The 15378-nt window shown below is 39.7% G+C and overlaps 1 protein-coding gene across 1 annotated transcript in view; it reads right to left on the bottom strand.

The window, feature by feature from the left end:
- Window positions 1-3102: 3102 nt before the first annotated feature.
- Window positions 3103-15378, bottom strand: part of LOC107701494 (potassium voltage-gated channel subfamily H member 5-like) — a 95495-nt gene continuing 83219 nt past the window's right edge. The window contains exon 12 of the mRNA XM_016503513.1: window positions 3103-4281. Within this exon, the coding sequence (XP_016358999.1) occupies window positions 3124-4281 (1158 nt within the window). The 3' untranslated portion in view covers window positions 3103-3123. The remainder of the gene's footprint in view (window positions 4282-15378) is intronic.

Below are 15378 nucleotides of genomic sequence, written 5' to 3'. Positions count from 1 at the left end.
TCTCAGGGCCTCTTGCTCTTTCGCTTACCACCAGGTCTGGCGGGGGCCTGGACGGGAAGGGCGGCTGGCACCCCGAGAAACCAATCGTCCAACCTTGAGGGTTCGGGACACGGTGGAAGATTCCACTTGAGCCCGACACTCTCGGCGGCCCGGGAAAGCATAGCCATCATTTCCGGGTCCGTATCTGGCACCGCTGACCGCCCAGAGGTCGGCAATGCTGACGGATCTTCATCCCCGGAGAAATCCGGCTCACCCTCCGCTGCTGCAACCGACATCCGGTCGTCGGGGGGCGCCTCGGAAGAAACAGGTGGTACCCCCCGGGAGGGTCCAGCCTGCTCTTTTGAAAGCTCCGCTGGTTTCGGAGTGCTGGCTGGCTGGGGTATCCCCGGAGGGGAATTCCTCACCGTGACCGTAAGACCAGTCCGCCCACTGCCAGAAAAAGTGCGCCCCCGGCTGCCGCCAGAGGGAACCCCAGATCTAGCAGTGGTAGTAGTTACCTTGCAGGTAACGGAGTCTGGTCCGCAACTCCGAGATGGTCATACCCCCGCAATGGGAGCATGAGTCATCCACGAAAGCCATCTCAGCGTGCTTCATGCCCAGGCACGAGAGGCAGCGATCGTGATCATCACCCGGCGCCAGGTAACGACCGCACCCAGAAACACACGGATGGTACGACATCTTTAAAAAGACACGTCTTTAAAAAGACGTTCCACCCGTGAAGCTCTTTTAGATGGAAATTGCTCTTTTAGTGTGCTGAAGCGCACAGGGGAGATGGCCGTCTGCAACACACACAGGGGTAGTGCAGCCTGTTGTGTGCAACCCACTCGACACGGGAAAACCACTGCCGCTGAAGCGCCGTACCACCAGCACGAGAGCCCACGAAGAGCGTGCTTGACTGTAGTTTTCACTACCGTAGACTTAGGTCAGGAGCAGAACGATAGAACCGCTCGGCTCCGAAGCGAAAAGCTGAATATGCGCTGCATCTGCTGCCTACTTATACTCACGCTGTAATCAGCAGCAGCTGGATGCAATAATCGCATGCCAATGTGCATTGGCTCGTTTAGTTTACACTCAAAGTAGATTGGTCTCTCTAAGCGAGATCCCAATTCGTCGGTCATCCGACGTGACGTCGAGAGTGACCGACTGAAAGGGAACTAATGTCTTTGGTCCCAATGAACACCATAAACTCTGAAACGATTATTAAACCTAACAATTAGTAGTGAACTAATATTATTATCTGAGCACTTAGAGTGATTAGCATGTGTTTATCAAAGAGGGAACCAAATTAGGGAATAAGTGGAGGGATATATGATAAAAGGCTATTGTTTTGAAGTACTGTTGCTTGTTATGGATTGCTTTATGACAGAACATTTTTATGTTAAAGGATCTATATGCAATAACAGGACAACTGAAACAACCACACTCCTGTTGACAATTCTCTGTGTGTATGTGCTGTACATGTGGAAGAATTGACAATAAAGCAGACTTGACTTGACTTGTTGTTGTTGTTGTTGTATTAATCATAATAGTCTCTCTTCTGAACCCCATTCACAATTCAACATCCCCTGTGTTTGGTATGAACATCACCAGAATGGACTAATAACATACAATAGAACTGATGGGAAATAAGAGGTGAAGGGGCATTAGTCATTACGCTATAAACCATCTAAAGCACCCATGAGTATGCTGATAAGCAGTGAGTCACCACCTGTGGATATAATAATATAATATTTAGAAAGTTCCCCACAGCACTTTCAAATGACCAACTGAAAGGTTAATTCAAAATCAATGCCTTAGTAGGCAGTTTAATGTAGCTTTAGTTGGGGTGCTGGATTAAAATATAAAGGTTTTTGAAATATGCATCTGGAATGAAATTAAATGTGGGTAGTATACTTTGAGAATTTCTCTTGGGAAACAATAATAGGAATCCATGACCTTTCATATGTAACATACAATGTTGATGTCATGCAAAGAATTCAGTGCATGCTTGTATAATTTCCAAATGACCTGAATGTGTTCATGCTTTGACTTGCACTTTGTATGTTTGCATAACTGATAAGGGAAAAACAATTAGTCCCTAGTCTTACCATGCCAGAGCTAAATCCATCCAGCATGCAGATATATCTCTCTAAAACATGTAAAACAGCCCCTCAAAAATTGGGCTAAGTCATTTCTCTCTTATCTATCATAACTTTCTGCAAAATAAATACAGAAAAGACGATACTGATAATGGAATTTGAAACAGTGTTGGTAATGAAATGGGTTTTGAATATAAAAAATTAGTTTAGCTATTGGATTATCTCCTTAATCACATCCAAGAAATCATCTAGGCAAACAATCTTGCAAACTTCCAATCATTATGCTCATAAAGGAGAACTGCATACTGGAGGGGGAAGTAATAATTGAGTAAACTGTGTTAAAGGGATAGTTCACCTAAAAATGAAAGTTCTTTTAGTTAGCCTCATGTCGTTTCAAACCTGTATAACACAAAATCTTGAAAAAGTCTTGGTGGTTTTTTGCCCATACAATGAAATGTATAGGGTCTAATGCTATGTTGGATCCCACTGTCTATCACTGTATGGACAAAAACAGGTAATACATTTATCAGTATATCTTCTTGTGTGCTCTACAGAGGAAAGTAAGTCATATGGATTTGGAACGACATTAGTAAATTAATAATAAATAATTAATTATTTAATTTTTTGAGTAACTATCCCATTCAAATGACTGTAGCTATTAATAGCCATTTCACTATGAAGAATGACCGATGGCGTTATTAAACCAAGCCTGATTCTGCCTTACAGCAACCCAAGAACCCACGTCTGGGGCATCAAGCTGTCGCTCAAAGAGAAAATGCCCTGAAATATCACCTGTTTAGAAGATCCCATGTACAAGGTCAGAATAAAACCATCTCTGCATGCAGCCGACTCCGTACGTGTACAAGCACCTACTATCCATAGAGAAGATTTCATTGGCAGGCCAGATTCCAGCTGGACATGCAAGTATATATTTACAACAGCAAAGATCCTTCCTCTAATCATCAGTATTTACCTTTTCTTCCTGAGTGTGAGGAAGGGAAGTGATAAAAACAGCATATCAATATCTAAATATATTTATCCAAATTCAAAGGGGTCCATTGTCCCCCTCCATTTCTGGAGTGACAGGCTGAGAAACGGCAAAGATGTCCTGGCACTGAAGTGTGGTTTTTGGCGAGGAGGCCTGAGGAGGTGGGGAAGGTTTCCTCTTCTCGGAGAGAAGTCTCAGAATCTCCCCCATCTGGTCCTCTAGAGCTGCTAGTCGACTATTTAATGTCTGGATGTCACCTTTTAGTTCCAGCTTTGCCTCGTACAGACTGTTTTGAAGCACAGTCTGTTCAGGGACAGGCTGAAAGTGAATCCCCCGAAGGGCCACTCCAGGGCTGGGCTGTTCGTCCGGGCTCCTTTCCGTTGAGCATCTCTCGTATGGGCTCCGTGAATCACCAACCCAGTCAATACGCAAGTCACTTTTTGTGATTCCGCTGTCGCAAGAGTCAGTCTTGTGTAGGGCATTATTCTCATCAGTCTCATCACTATTATTACCGTTTCCACTGGGATCCCTTTCGTTAGACTGCCCACCCTCTGCTTCCTGGCTCTTCCCATCCTGGGAGATCACATTTAGTGCCTGGGATACATCCCCCCATTCCTCTTCCTTCTGCTGTGGCTGCTTCTCTAGTTCCAGCTGAAGCATAGGAGATGATCCTGATGCAATGTTATGAAAATGCATCCAGTCTCTTCCTGTTCCTCCTCTTGGTCTAACCGGACTTGTTACCTTTAGACAATTTGAGCCCTCTATGCCAAAGCTGGGCTTGAGCTCCATTGCCTCATGGCTTTCACTCCTGTTCGGTTCCTCAGTCTGAACGTAGGCTAGGGTGCTCTGGATTGGGGTTATCTGCGAGACGGTCACAACGCTAGACCCACTGTTGCCATTTCTCGAGCCGGGGGCCCCGTTTTGCATGGGGTCCATGTGTTGATGTTGAAGAGGATGGTGGCCCTGGTACTGGGGCTGATATTGCAGCTGATGAATCTGGTGGGAGAGTGGATGGAGGTGGTGTTCCACCTGAAACTGGTTCCTCTCGAGGTCATGCTGGGATGAACCTTGTGTACGCATCTCCTTCTGTTGCTTGAACTTTTGGAAGAGCTTGCGGACAGGATGGTCTACGGGGATTGACAATGTCACCTCGTTTTTCTGGTGTCTCCTCTCCTCTTCTTCCTTCTTCACATCGACAATCTTGCGGAAGACAATCTGTGGAGACATAACAATAGGTAAGAAATCTGTATGTTTGGTATCCATGTCTGCTCTGAATGAATGAAATAAAAATTCAAGCTCTAAAGAGGCACTAGTTACTAAGAAGGCATAATGCTGGTTAAATCATCCACTGGCTAATTACATCAGAGCAATTTTTATGGGTAGGTAAGGTAAAAAGATGTCCCCTTAAAGGTACTGCCCCAGTGACAAGATGTTGCATCCCTAAATGTACAATTTTGCAAATTTTTTTCTGACAGTGTGTTTGTGAGATGTAAAGTCCCTCTGTGAGATATAAAGTCATAACTGTGAAAAGCAAGGTCGCAATTGTGAAATATAAAGTGGCATATATCAGAAATAGAGTTCCTCTGAAAACCTCCAACTCCCCCAGCTCCACCTGTCTAGATTGACTATGGGTAATTTCATGTATGCTATTTGTGCAACAGCGACATGGCTACATGCTCACAGCAGTGTGTCTGTGTATGTTGATGTATGATCTTTCCCAAGATGGCGGCACGTGCAAACGCTGCGGCTTCTCTCTCTCCCGACAGAACGGTGTTTTCGTGTTTTTTATCTTGTGAGTCGCAGTGTTTTTGTACGTATTCGTCGCGTCTATCTGTCTCTAAGCGCGCATACAGTCATGAGTTTCTGCTCGATGTCGGTAGTACCACATTTTTAGAGCTAAACTCCGTGCAAGCTGAAGAGCTGCAGGACCTTGGTCTGCTCCGGAGGCCTACACCATCACCGACCCCCACTGCTGCACCTCGCCCACAGCGGAGGCGCCACAAGCGGTGCGAGAGGAAGCAGAAGAGGGGTAAGCATGGAGGTATCCGTGCTAGGCTAGCGGCTAACCCACACAAGCCAGCTATCCCCACCATCGTACTGGCTAACGTACGCTCTTTGGATAATAAACTGGATTTCATCCGACTACTATGGACCGTAAGAGACTGTTGTGTTTTTGTGTTCACGGAAACATGGCTCAGCAAACATGGCTCAGCAACAGCGTTAATTAATCTCGATCAGCTGACATGCTATCGAGCGGACAGAGTTCTCGTCGAGGGAGGTAAGACCCGTGGCGGCGGGCTTTGTGTTTACATCAATGATGCGTGGTGCTGCAATGCTGTTGCGGTCTACAAACACTGCTCACCCCTGGTGGAGTTTATGATTATTAAGTGCCGGCCGTTCTATCTACCGAGGGAATATACAGCCATACTGCTCGTTGCTGTATACAGGTGCATCTCAATAAATTAGAATGTCGTGGAAAAGTTCATTTATTTCAGTAATTCAACTCAAATTGTGAAACTCGTGTATTAAATAAATGCAATGCACACATACTGAAGTAGTTTAAGTCTTTGGTTCTTTTAATTGTGATGATTTTGGCTCACATTTAACAAATGCATTGCAGTAGCTTTGATTTTACATTACTTTTAATTAGAGTGTTAATTAGCCACCCAAGCCCCCTAGCTGAGCACCCTAGGGAGTTCTGTACAGTACGGCCCCACCTGACATACAGAGGAGGACATGCGGCCACACGGCTTGTTATTTTTAATGGAAATTCATCAAACATTCAAAGATCAGCCTGGATAACATTTTGTTTTGTGTAAAATTCTCACTTGTAGTCAAAGCCGATCTTCCCTATACGCAAAATACGCAAGCTGCGTAGGGCCCCCGAAACACCTTGCTCTCAAAGATGATTTAATTTTAGTTTCGTTTTTTAATTTGGCCAGCGGATATGAAAACATGAATGATCATTTCTTTTAATGCAGTGCGCTGTCGCCCTTTCTACGTAAAAATCAGTCAAATCATGTAATGTGAAAGTCGTACAGTCTTGCTCGAGACTAAAAAAACGAGTTGAAAGCGTACCGAACCACGGAAGAGACACTGTTTCTCAAGTGCTTTCCGTGAGCGCGATTCGAGACGGAGTGAAACACGGACAAATGCGTTTCATTCATTCGTTCATAACCACTCATACCGCCCCGCCGACAGTTTTGCGTAGGGCCCCCAGAAGTCTAAGATCAGCACTGCTTGTAGTGGTTGTCTAATCTTTTTATCACTTACACATTACAGTAAAAAAAAAAAAAAATCATAAACTTGTTGGAAAATTACTGCATGCTTTTTCATCACTATTAATGTCGCGTGAGATAATGTAACAGCAGCCATGCTGACTTAAAAAAAATTCCTCCAGGCAAACATTGGTCTGTAGTGTTAAAAATAGAACAGAGCATGTCACGTGCCCTTTAGCTATCCCTGTGCAGTCTTTCGGCTCCCTGAAGTGCTGCATCGCATGTCACTTCTCATCTCCCAGGAGGACTCTGGTAAATAATGAATCCAGCCCCCTTCTGCCTCTTCATATTATTTAAATGTCGCTTAATACGTGCAGAATGAGATGGGAGTGACGGAGTCAACTAGAAAGAAAAAGTGATAGTGGACTAGGAACAGTGTGTAGCCAAACATAAAATAAGCGCTAGGGTGCAGAGTGAGAATGCAACAAAAGAAACAAAGGTGTGTGCTGTGATGGATGCTAATTATGTTTGGGAAATGACAGGAAATGGTTCTAAAAAATATTTGCTGGAAATAATAGTCATCACATAACTGCTATAACAGTTGTGGCATTTAATTTACATTCTGAACTTAACAAATATCTATTTAGTCACTATTCAGAACAGTTAAAATTAGTATTAAATTATAATACTGATAAGCTGTTAATTATTTAAATAAATAAATAAATAAAAATCTAACAACAACTGAATGTAGGCATCACAACATTATAATATACATTAAGGAAAATATATTCATTTTGAGATTTGCTAAAGATTACATTTAACAATATTATTAAATTATTAGGGATTTTAAAGATCAACTTCAAATAAATAAGTGATAGATGACAATGAAGGTAATCAAAATGTAAAAACAAGAAAATAAGCATGAACAGTTAAATATCCAAAATCAACTGATACCAATGAATTAAAATAATAATAATAATAATAATAATATTGCTGTTAACCAATATGGTACCAATATATAATGCACCCCTAGTTTAAACAGCCATAAGTGTATCTGAGCAAACACTTAAAACAACCCACATCCTTTAAAGGGTAAAGGGTAAAGCTGTTTATTATAGCTAAATATAGTAATCTCTGTCTACCATAAAACACCATTACATACTGTATATGAATGTGAAAATGCAGTGTAATTGATGTGTATAATATATGGATGCAATGTTATGTGCCCTTTGAATAAAAAAAGAGCTGTGAATTACGCCAGAATATAAAGAATTTACTCTTTGGCCTCAGCTATGCACGCTGTTAAATGATTCCCTTTGTGCAGTCTCTTATTGGATAATGACAATTATCACAACGCTCAAGCTATCTGCTGAATAAAAGCAGAGACAGAAAGAAAAAAAAAACTTGTCAACAGCCCGCATCTCTGCTGTGGAGAAAAACTGATTAGGGATTTATAATGATCTATTCACATCCATGGGGAATTTTAATGAAGAATCCAATATTTCATTTACACTCTCTGGAGCAAGCGTTATTGTTCTAACCTGTGTGAAGAGGCTTTTTTCCTCTTCCAACAAAGATGGATTATATAATTGGAATAATTGCACAGGCATGCCAGGTCAGTCTTGTTTTTGTAGCCGTGAGTTCACTCCTGGACAGAAACTCAAACTAATGAGCTGTAGAATTAGACTAATATTGCTACATGTCTTAACATCAAAAACTGTCCAGCCTGCAATTTAACAGAACTGTCACAGTAGGAGTATTAGGGACAAATCTACACAGCATTTCTTCTACATTTCTTGAGATAACATCAGCCCCACACAGTAACAGCAGCTCAGCCAATGGCATGAGTTTGGGTGCTGGACTTTCTGTTTGGCTGTTTCAGACAAGTGTCAAACAGGGAACATTATTTATTATATATTTACGGAGTCATTATGTGTCAATACAATTAAAGTTAAGGGGTGCAAATGACTTGTTATGTACCCCATTGACTTTTATTTTATGGACAAAGAAACATCCAAAAAATATTCTTCAAAATATGATTTTTTTTTGTTTTAGAGATGAAAGTAAGTCATTCAGGTTTGGGACAACATTAGAGTGAGTATATAATCACAGAACTTTCATTTTTGGGTGGACTATCCCTTTGAACAACATTATCAAGAAAAATAAATGGTCAGTGTTAACACAAACACCAAAATTTAACACCATGTGTGGTGGATTGAGACATAAATAGAGCAGATGCATGAGCTCAGAACCCAGGCCACGTGGTTACGGAGGAAAAAAGACAACACGGATGATTTATTGGACCTACAAAATATGCTTATTTCATCTCACTTCCCCTGACTTTGAATGAACAGGCCGAGCACCTGACCAAACTGTTTAGGCCAAGATTACCAAAAAGATTAAAAAACAGTGAGCATGTTAATAAACCTCTCTGTAGGTGTCATGTTACGGTCGATGATCACACACAAATGAAGAAGATATGATATATAAAAGTCTTTAATGAATAATCCACAATACGAAACTCAGTAGATAACAGGCAAGGTCACAACCGTGAAATACAGACGACAACATAGACGAGACCGGACAAACTCAAACTGAACACACAGCAACTTAAATACAAGACCAAACAAGGATGACTGACTAGACACACCTGAACAAAATGACACTCAACTCAACAAAGGGACACGGTGCAAAAGCAAAACAAAGTCCATGTAGTTGTGACAGTTTGGAGGAACTGGGACCTTTTACAAGTGTATTAGTTTTGGTTGCTTTGCTTCAGAACCACTGTGACATAAATAAAGGGTAGCTAGAATACTATTAAACAATGTTTGGTTAACCTAATGTGCAATACTTTTGAAAAAAGCAATTATGTAGCTAGTAATTGTTCTCAAGAGATGTCCAACTTAAATGGTACAATTTCTCATTTACAGTATATACCTAAAATGTGAGCACTGGGAAATACTGTAAGAAATTCATAACAGCATTTTATCAAACAAACAGTCTTTGAGACTAAAGCCCTATTTGGACCGTAATTGTTTCTCAGGGGGACGTAAGGTATTTTCAGGATTTGCAATGGTAGTCGGTGATTTTATTGCCATCCGAATCCAGAATGTCGGTGTTTTTATACTACCACCCACGTAAAAATCCCCGGCCAAATTATCTACTGTTTTTTGACACACACCAAGGTCGTGTGGTGACGTAATTACCGTCCAAATCCACAACAAAAAGAAATCAATACAAAATTCACTGTTTAAATAATTTTTTTCCACTGCAGAGCACCATATGATAGGTGTTGAGCTTCGCTGTAATTTGCACGCATTTTAAAGATAGCCTATACATTTATTACAGAAATATTATTATTACATTAAACATGAATTTATTCTCATTACTCCAAGCATGTGCCATTTTATTCACAGCAGACAATCATGCAACCGACCACGTGAGCAGCGTGCACGTTCCCACAAAACTCACTCCTCCGCCGTGAATACATCGCCATCCAAATGCATGAGATTTATCACTGATGTGCCATGCAAATTCATTTTTACTGACGTCCACATGAGAAACAATTACCGTCAATTACTTTAAGAGTGTTTTCTCTTCATCACCTTTCCTCTTTAATGCACCTTCAATTTCTGATAAGTATGCTAATTATATTATGCTAAATATACAAAGATGTTATTTTTTCATTATAAATTAAGTATAATGTCAAGGATAAGTAAAATTATGAGATCAACTCATATACATATGTCATATGACATACAATTTTTATGTCTAAGTTTTACATTTTTGAGAAATAAAAAAGTAAACTTGTGGCATTGATCATGTGACTTTGTACAGGCAGTCAAAGATGCTCGCTGGATCTTCTCAAATCATGCTTCTTCACATGATCATTGGGTTTTAAACAAACCTGTCGTGTTCACGAGTGTTCATTAGCCAGAGTACCAGTTGGTTCTCGTGCGGCATGTATTGTATCAGAGGAATAATCCAGGCAGTGTGCTTTCTGTTAAGTTAAACTCTCAAATACCTGTTTCTTTAATAGATACATTCAGTTAAACAAGAAAAAAGACACATTTGCCAAAGAAAATATTCTCATAATCTTGTTTATTCCCCTTAGTCGTTGACTGACTTTGATAAATACATGAAAGGAATGAGACAACACTTTCATCACTCATGACAAGATCCACATGGAACATAACGTGCCGTGACAGTGACAGTGGGAACGGTGACAGTTACACCGTCCCACCGTATCCCTGGGGATGAGGTGGATTATGAGAAAAAGGCCTTAACATACAAAAATCCATTTCTTTCTTCTCATTCAGGTTGTTTTTTTATGAATGCCTATACCTTTTCAAAAAAATAAAATAAAAAATTGAAACGCATTAAGATAAACAATATAAATAAATCCTCTTTTTGCTATAGAGGTTTGCCTATTGATTAGATTTACATTCTTTACTTTTATTTAAATTGGTTATTGAAGATAAAGCTACCAAAACAAATTTGTCATGTTGACATCACATTTTTGAATACATGGTTTAGGCTAAAATTGGAATTGAAGTAAGGCTGTTCTTGACCAAAAATAGACTAAAATGACCAAAAATTACAAAAATTTGACTTTATCATATAAATTCATAAAACCACTTCAAAAGCCAGGCACAGGATTTGAGATAGATGGAGAGCTCTCTAGTTATTAAATTCTTTGCATACTTTTAGACACTTTTTTTTATTAAACCTGTGTTCTCTTGGGTATTCCAATCCAAGAGAAGAAAGGAAAAAAGTGATAAACTGTATAAAGTGTGTGTGTGTGTGGGGGGGTGTGTGGGTGTGTGTGTGCATGTAAGAGAAATTTATATTTCATATGTAGCCGAATTATCCTGTACTGGCTTGGTGTTTACCATTCTACATTGAGCAATAAGCACAAACAGCTTTGGAAAATGAATCAAAGTCAAATGCACAGCATGACTGCTGACACTCTTTCTCTTGATAAGCATGAAACCATTTGCCTTTGTTCTGGTTTGCATCGTGACTTGGTTTGAAAAGGTTACGAGTCATATTATACCCAGGTGCAGAGATCTTTTCTTTTTTTTTTTTGTATATTACATGACAATCAACTCACAGGGTTTATTTCTGTGCCTGATTTGAAATTATTCAAATTACTCACATTAGCCCCACTGAGGTGTAGTAACAGCAGCTGTTGAGAGTCTTTCAGTCTCTGCGGTCTTTCATACAGCTGTTAGGTTTGTTAGAAACTGTTGAAACTACATCCATTTGCAGCTAAAGATAAATTAAGTATCTGTGGACTGGGATGCCAGCCTAGGAAAGTAGCCCTAATTTGATCTGCTATCCCATGAGAAAAATGCAACAACATGGTAACTTGCTGATTCAGGTTGTCATTTAGTCAAATTTTCTGAACAGTGCCACTGAAATGTCAATATGCCAAAAACAAAAAAGTGACAAATGACACTGGTACTCCACAATACTCCACTGGTCTTGATCATGAAAAAAGATGATAGAGAAATCTAGAACCAAAATGGTTGCAAATTAATATCGCATCGCTTGTAACATATTTAACAGCAGTTTAAAAGCGAACTACCCAGTGTCTGGCACTAAATAGCATGTTTAATTTTCTCCAAAGCATAACTGCGGCAGCATTTTATGTTGTTTGATGAACGTATCACGGCAGTTCAAAAATGAAATGTCCTCTATCGCATTTAAAATTAATGTACCACCTACAATAAACCCTAAACATAACCAACAGTGTTAACAAATGCAAACGTGAGATAAAAACTAATTTGCTGAAGCAACCATGCTGTTTTATCTCTCTTATACAAGGCTTTGAGCTCTTTTGACTCCTGAATTGACATCGTAATCATCATTTGTGTGAAAAGGAACAAAAATTGTTGGTGTTTTACTGCCTCTAGTGTTCATTTCACCTGGAAACTGCAGTGAAATATGTGTATAGGTACGTTTTTTTCAGTTTCGCAGAAATGTAGGCAGTCAAGTATTTCTAACACGCCTGGGTTGGTGTTAAAGCAAGACTGGAAATAAATTTTGGACTAAGAACTTCTGCTTTAAGCACAACAAACACAAAAAAGTCTATAAGTATATAAGATAAAAATAAGCCATAGTTTGCGTAGAAATAAAGGGGCAAATAAACTGTGAAGACCGAGACCCACAAGGGTACTTGTTTTTATGGTTGTTATTGCTATAGGAGTTATGTTTGGGTGTAAAACAACTCACTGTAGGAGATTTGAAATGTGTCCCCGAGTTTTGAAAGATTCAGATGATTTTCTGCAGAGCAAATGGGTGTAAAGGCAAAAAGCACAGAGAATTGAAACAAAAGTGCACTGAGTCTTCCAACACAGCAAAATCCAACAGGGAAGATTAATGGGATCTGGCAGGCATTTATCCTACCTTTGCAGCCCCCCTCCCATTCAACACTCCTCTGCTTTGCTACTTTAAGTATAGTGAGATGCTGAAGATCTGCCAGAGACAAGGTCCGCGCCCCCATCCCAAGGCTGAGGCATCACCAGCCCAGGAACGCCCCGCTCAGCACTTTCCAAACACGGCCGGCCAATCAGCAAATTATTGCCCACTACTTCAGAGTCAGGACTACGATAGTCCCTTTTAGGCGATCACGTCCATTTTTCTGCATTCAGACATTCAAGTGCCTCTTTTCACTCACCTATAATGCTTTCTGTCAAGAATACATTGGCTACAGAGAGCTGATGCCATTTTGCAATCCATAAAATTAGAGTCTCTGTTTGGGGATCAATACCTATCTTGGCCTTTGTTCTTGGGCCAAAAAGCTGCATTTAATCACTTCACGTCTCTGCCCACAGAGCTGCCAGCCAACTTCAACTAATCTAAAAGGATCATTTCCGGATCAGCACAGATTTAATGACAATCAAGTGGAATAAATCTCAAGACACTGCCAAAGAAGAAAATCAGCCAAGAGTTGTCTAAAATTAGGTATTATATTATTCATTTGAAGTGTGAGTTTGTGAAAAGGTTTTGGGTGCAAAATTCACTTTTATGGTTCATTTCTAAAGTGAAAGTAACTTTTCCACTGCTTTTCATGTTCGCCATATTAAGTTTCAGAAATCATCTACTGTATGTTGTACCTGTGCAATCTTTATGTTCAGGATTATTAAACTTATTTAATGTCTCCACAAAGTTTACAAAACATAATATAGACTGAGGTCAGGATAAATGTAGCTTCATGGATACTTTGAAGTAACTATGGTACACTGAGATATTGGCTTTGAAGTTTAGATGTATCCCTGAAGTAATTCTGTAAGAGAAGGCATATATGGCCTATTAGAGTTACTATTTTTATCGATAATGTCCACAGTGGCTATAGAAAATATTACAGGGATCTTGTCTTGCTTTCCAAACCTATAAACAAAGTTTTAAGAACTGAAACAGCCTGCATCATAAGATCAGCCAGTCTTGCTGTTTACATGTAATTTCTGATCGTGTCCCGCCCAGTTTCCAGGAAGCATTTGTACAGATACCTCATCCTGCAGACACTGGCAATGAGACGTAGCAGCCGTAATTGAAAAAAAAAATGAACACTTTTATTCCACAACATCTCTCCAAATTAGCTAATAGTTGAATATTCTCTGTGTCATGTTTTTATATGCCCATGTATTGTATGCACACAGTCAGACACACACACAACTTACAACCAGACTGCAGCTTATACATAAATATATCACACAATGACATTTATTCTGGGTCGTTGGTAAGAATTTATTTATTTATTTATTTATTTTGAAAAGTCTCATATTCAACAAGGTTGCATTTATTATTCCTGTGGTGGCAAAGCTGAATTTTCAGCAGCCTTTACTCCAGTCTTCAGTCTCACACAATCCTTCAGAAATCATTTGAATATGCTGATTTGGTGCTCAAGAAACATTTACAGTTTGATCAATGCTAATTCTTTGATGAACAGAAAGATCAGAGATGTAACTCTTTTGTAACAATGTAAAAGTCTTTACTGTCACTTTTAAAGTATCTTACTGATTCAAAGTTTATGAACAGTAGCATACAGTACACACACACACACAGACACATTCTTACTGATCCAAGACTATCACATAATTTGAGCAAATTTAAAAAAACTTTATCCATGTCAGCCAGCTAGATAACATTACCTTGGTGACAAATCCTCAGAATTTGCAACAACAATGTAGAGTATATCATAGAAAACCAAACATATGTGTTTGCAACACTGTAAAAAATGACGTGAATTTAAAAGTGAATTTAACGGTAAAAGACTGTAAAAATGCTACAGTAAAAACCTGTTAAATGGTTAACGGTACATTCCCCTACTATATACGGTGAAAAACTGTATTGGACATTACACACAATTTTACGGTAGTATACCATTTTTGGAAGTGAAAAAGACAGTATAATTGCTACTGTATTTTTTACGGTAAAATTCCAGCAACCACAGCTGCCGTTTTTTTACCATAAATTTTATGGAATTTTTTTTACAATGAAGGCATTAATAATGGACGTAAAAGACCAATGAATGTAAATTCAAACATCACAATTTCTGAAATGGATTCGCTGGGGGGCAGATAGATACAAATAGCCCCACTGGTCAATGCACCAAAAATGAACTGTTCTATTAAGCACGGCTTATTATCTGTGTGGACACACTGTGATCCGATGATTTCTCTATTAATCTTTCTCTTGTTGCTGAGAGAGCATCTCTCTGCCTGTCCTGTTGGTAATGGAGGGGATGATAAAGTTGCTTCACCCACCTTATTGACAGGGGTTTGCAGCTTTCCAAAGGCCTTGTAAATCTTGTTAGGAGGTAAGCATGGCAGGCATGGAGGATTCTGCTTCCTCTTTGCATTTGCTGCCGAGATGAATCAGCTCGGGCAAAAAAAGACTCTGATCTGACACTAATCAACGACCAAAGACAAACAGTTGTGAGCTCATCGGGTAATGGTGGAGTATTCGTTTGAGATTGGTTTGGATTGTCTGCTGATCTAGAAAAGGGATCGTCTACTGAACATGTGGAAACAAGATACAAATACTCGAAACGGGTTAGACACACTCAGACCTTTACTTTCACAACTGT

The sequence above is a fragment of the Sinocyclocheilus anshuiensis genome, unplaced genomic scaffold (assembly GCF_001515605.1).
Source record: "Sinocyclocheilus anshuiensis isolate Anshui unplaced genomic scaffold, SAMN03320099.WGS_v1.1 scaffold1051, whole genome shotgun sequence".
Classification (NCBI taxonomy): Eukaryota; Metazoa; Chordata; class Actinopteri; order Cypriniformes; family Cyprinidae; genus Sinocyclocheilus; species Sinocyclocheilus anshuiensis.
The sequence above is the reverse complement of the archived record's forward strand: the minus strand, read 5'-3'. Positions and strand labels throughout refer to the sequence as shown.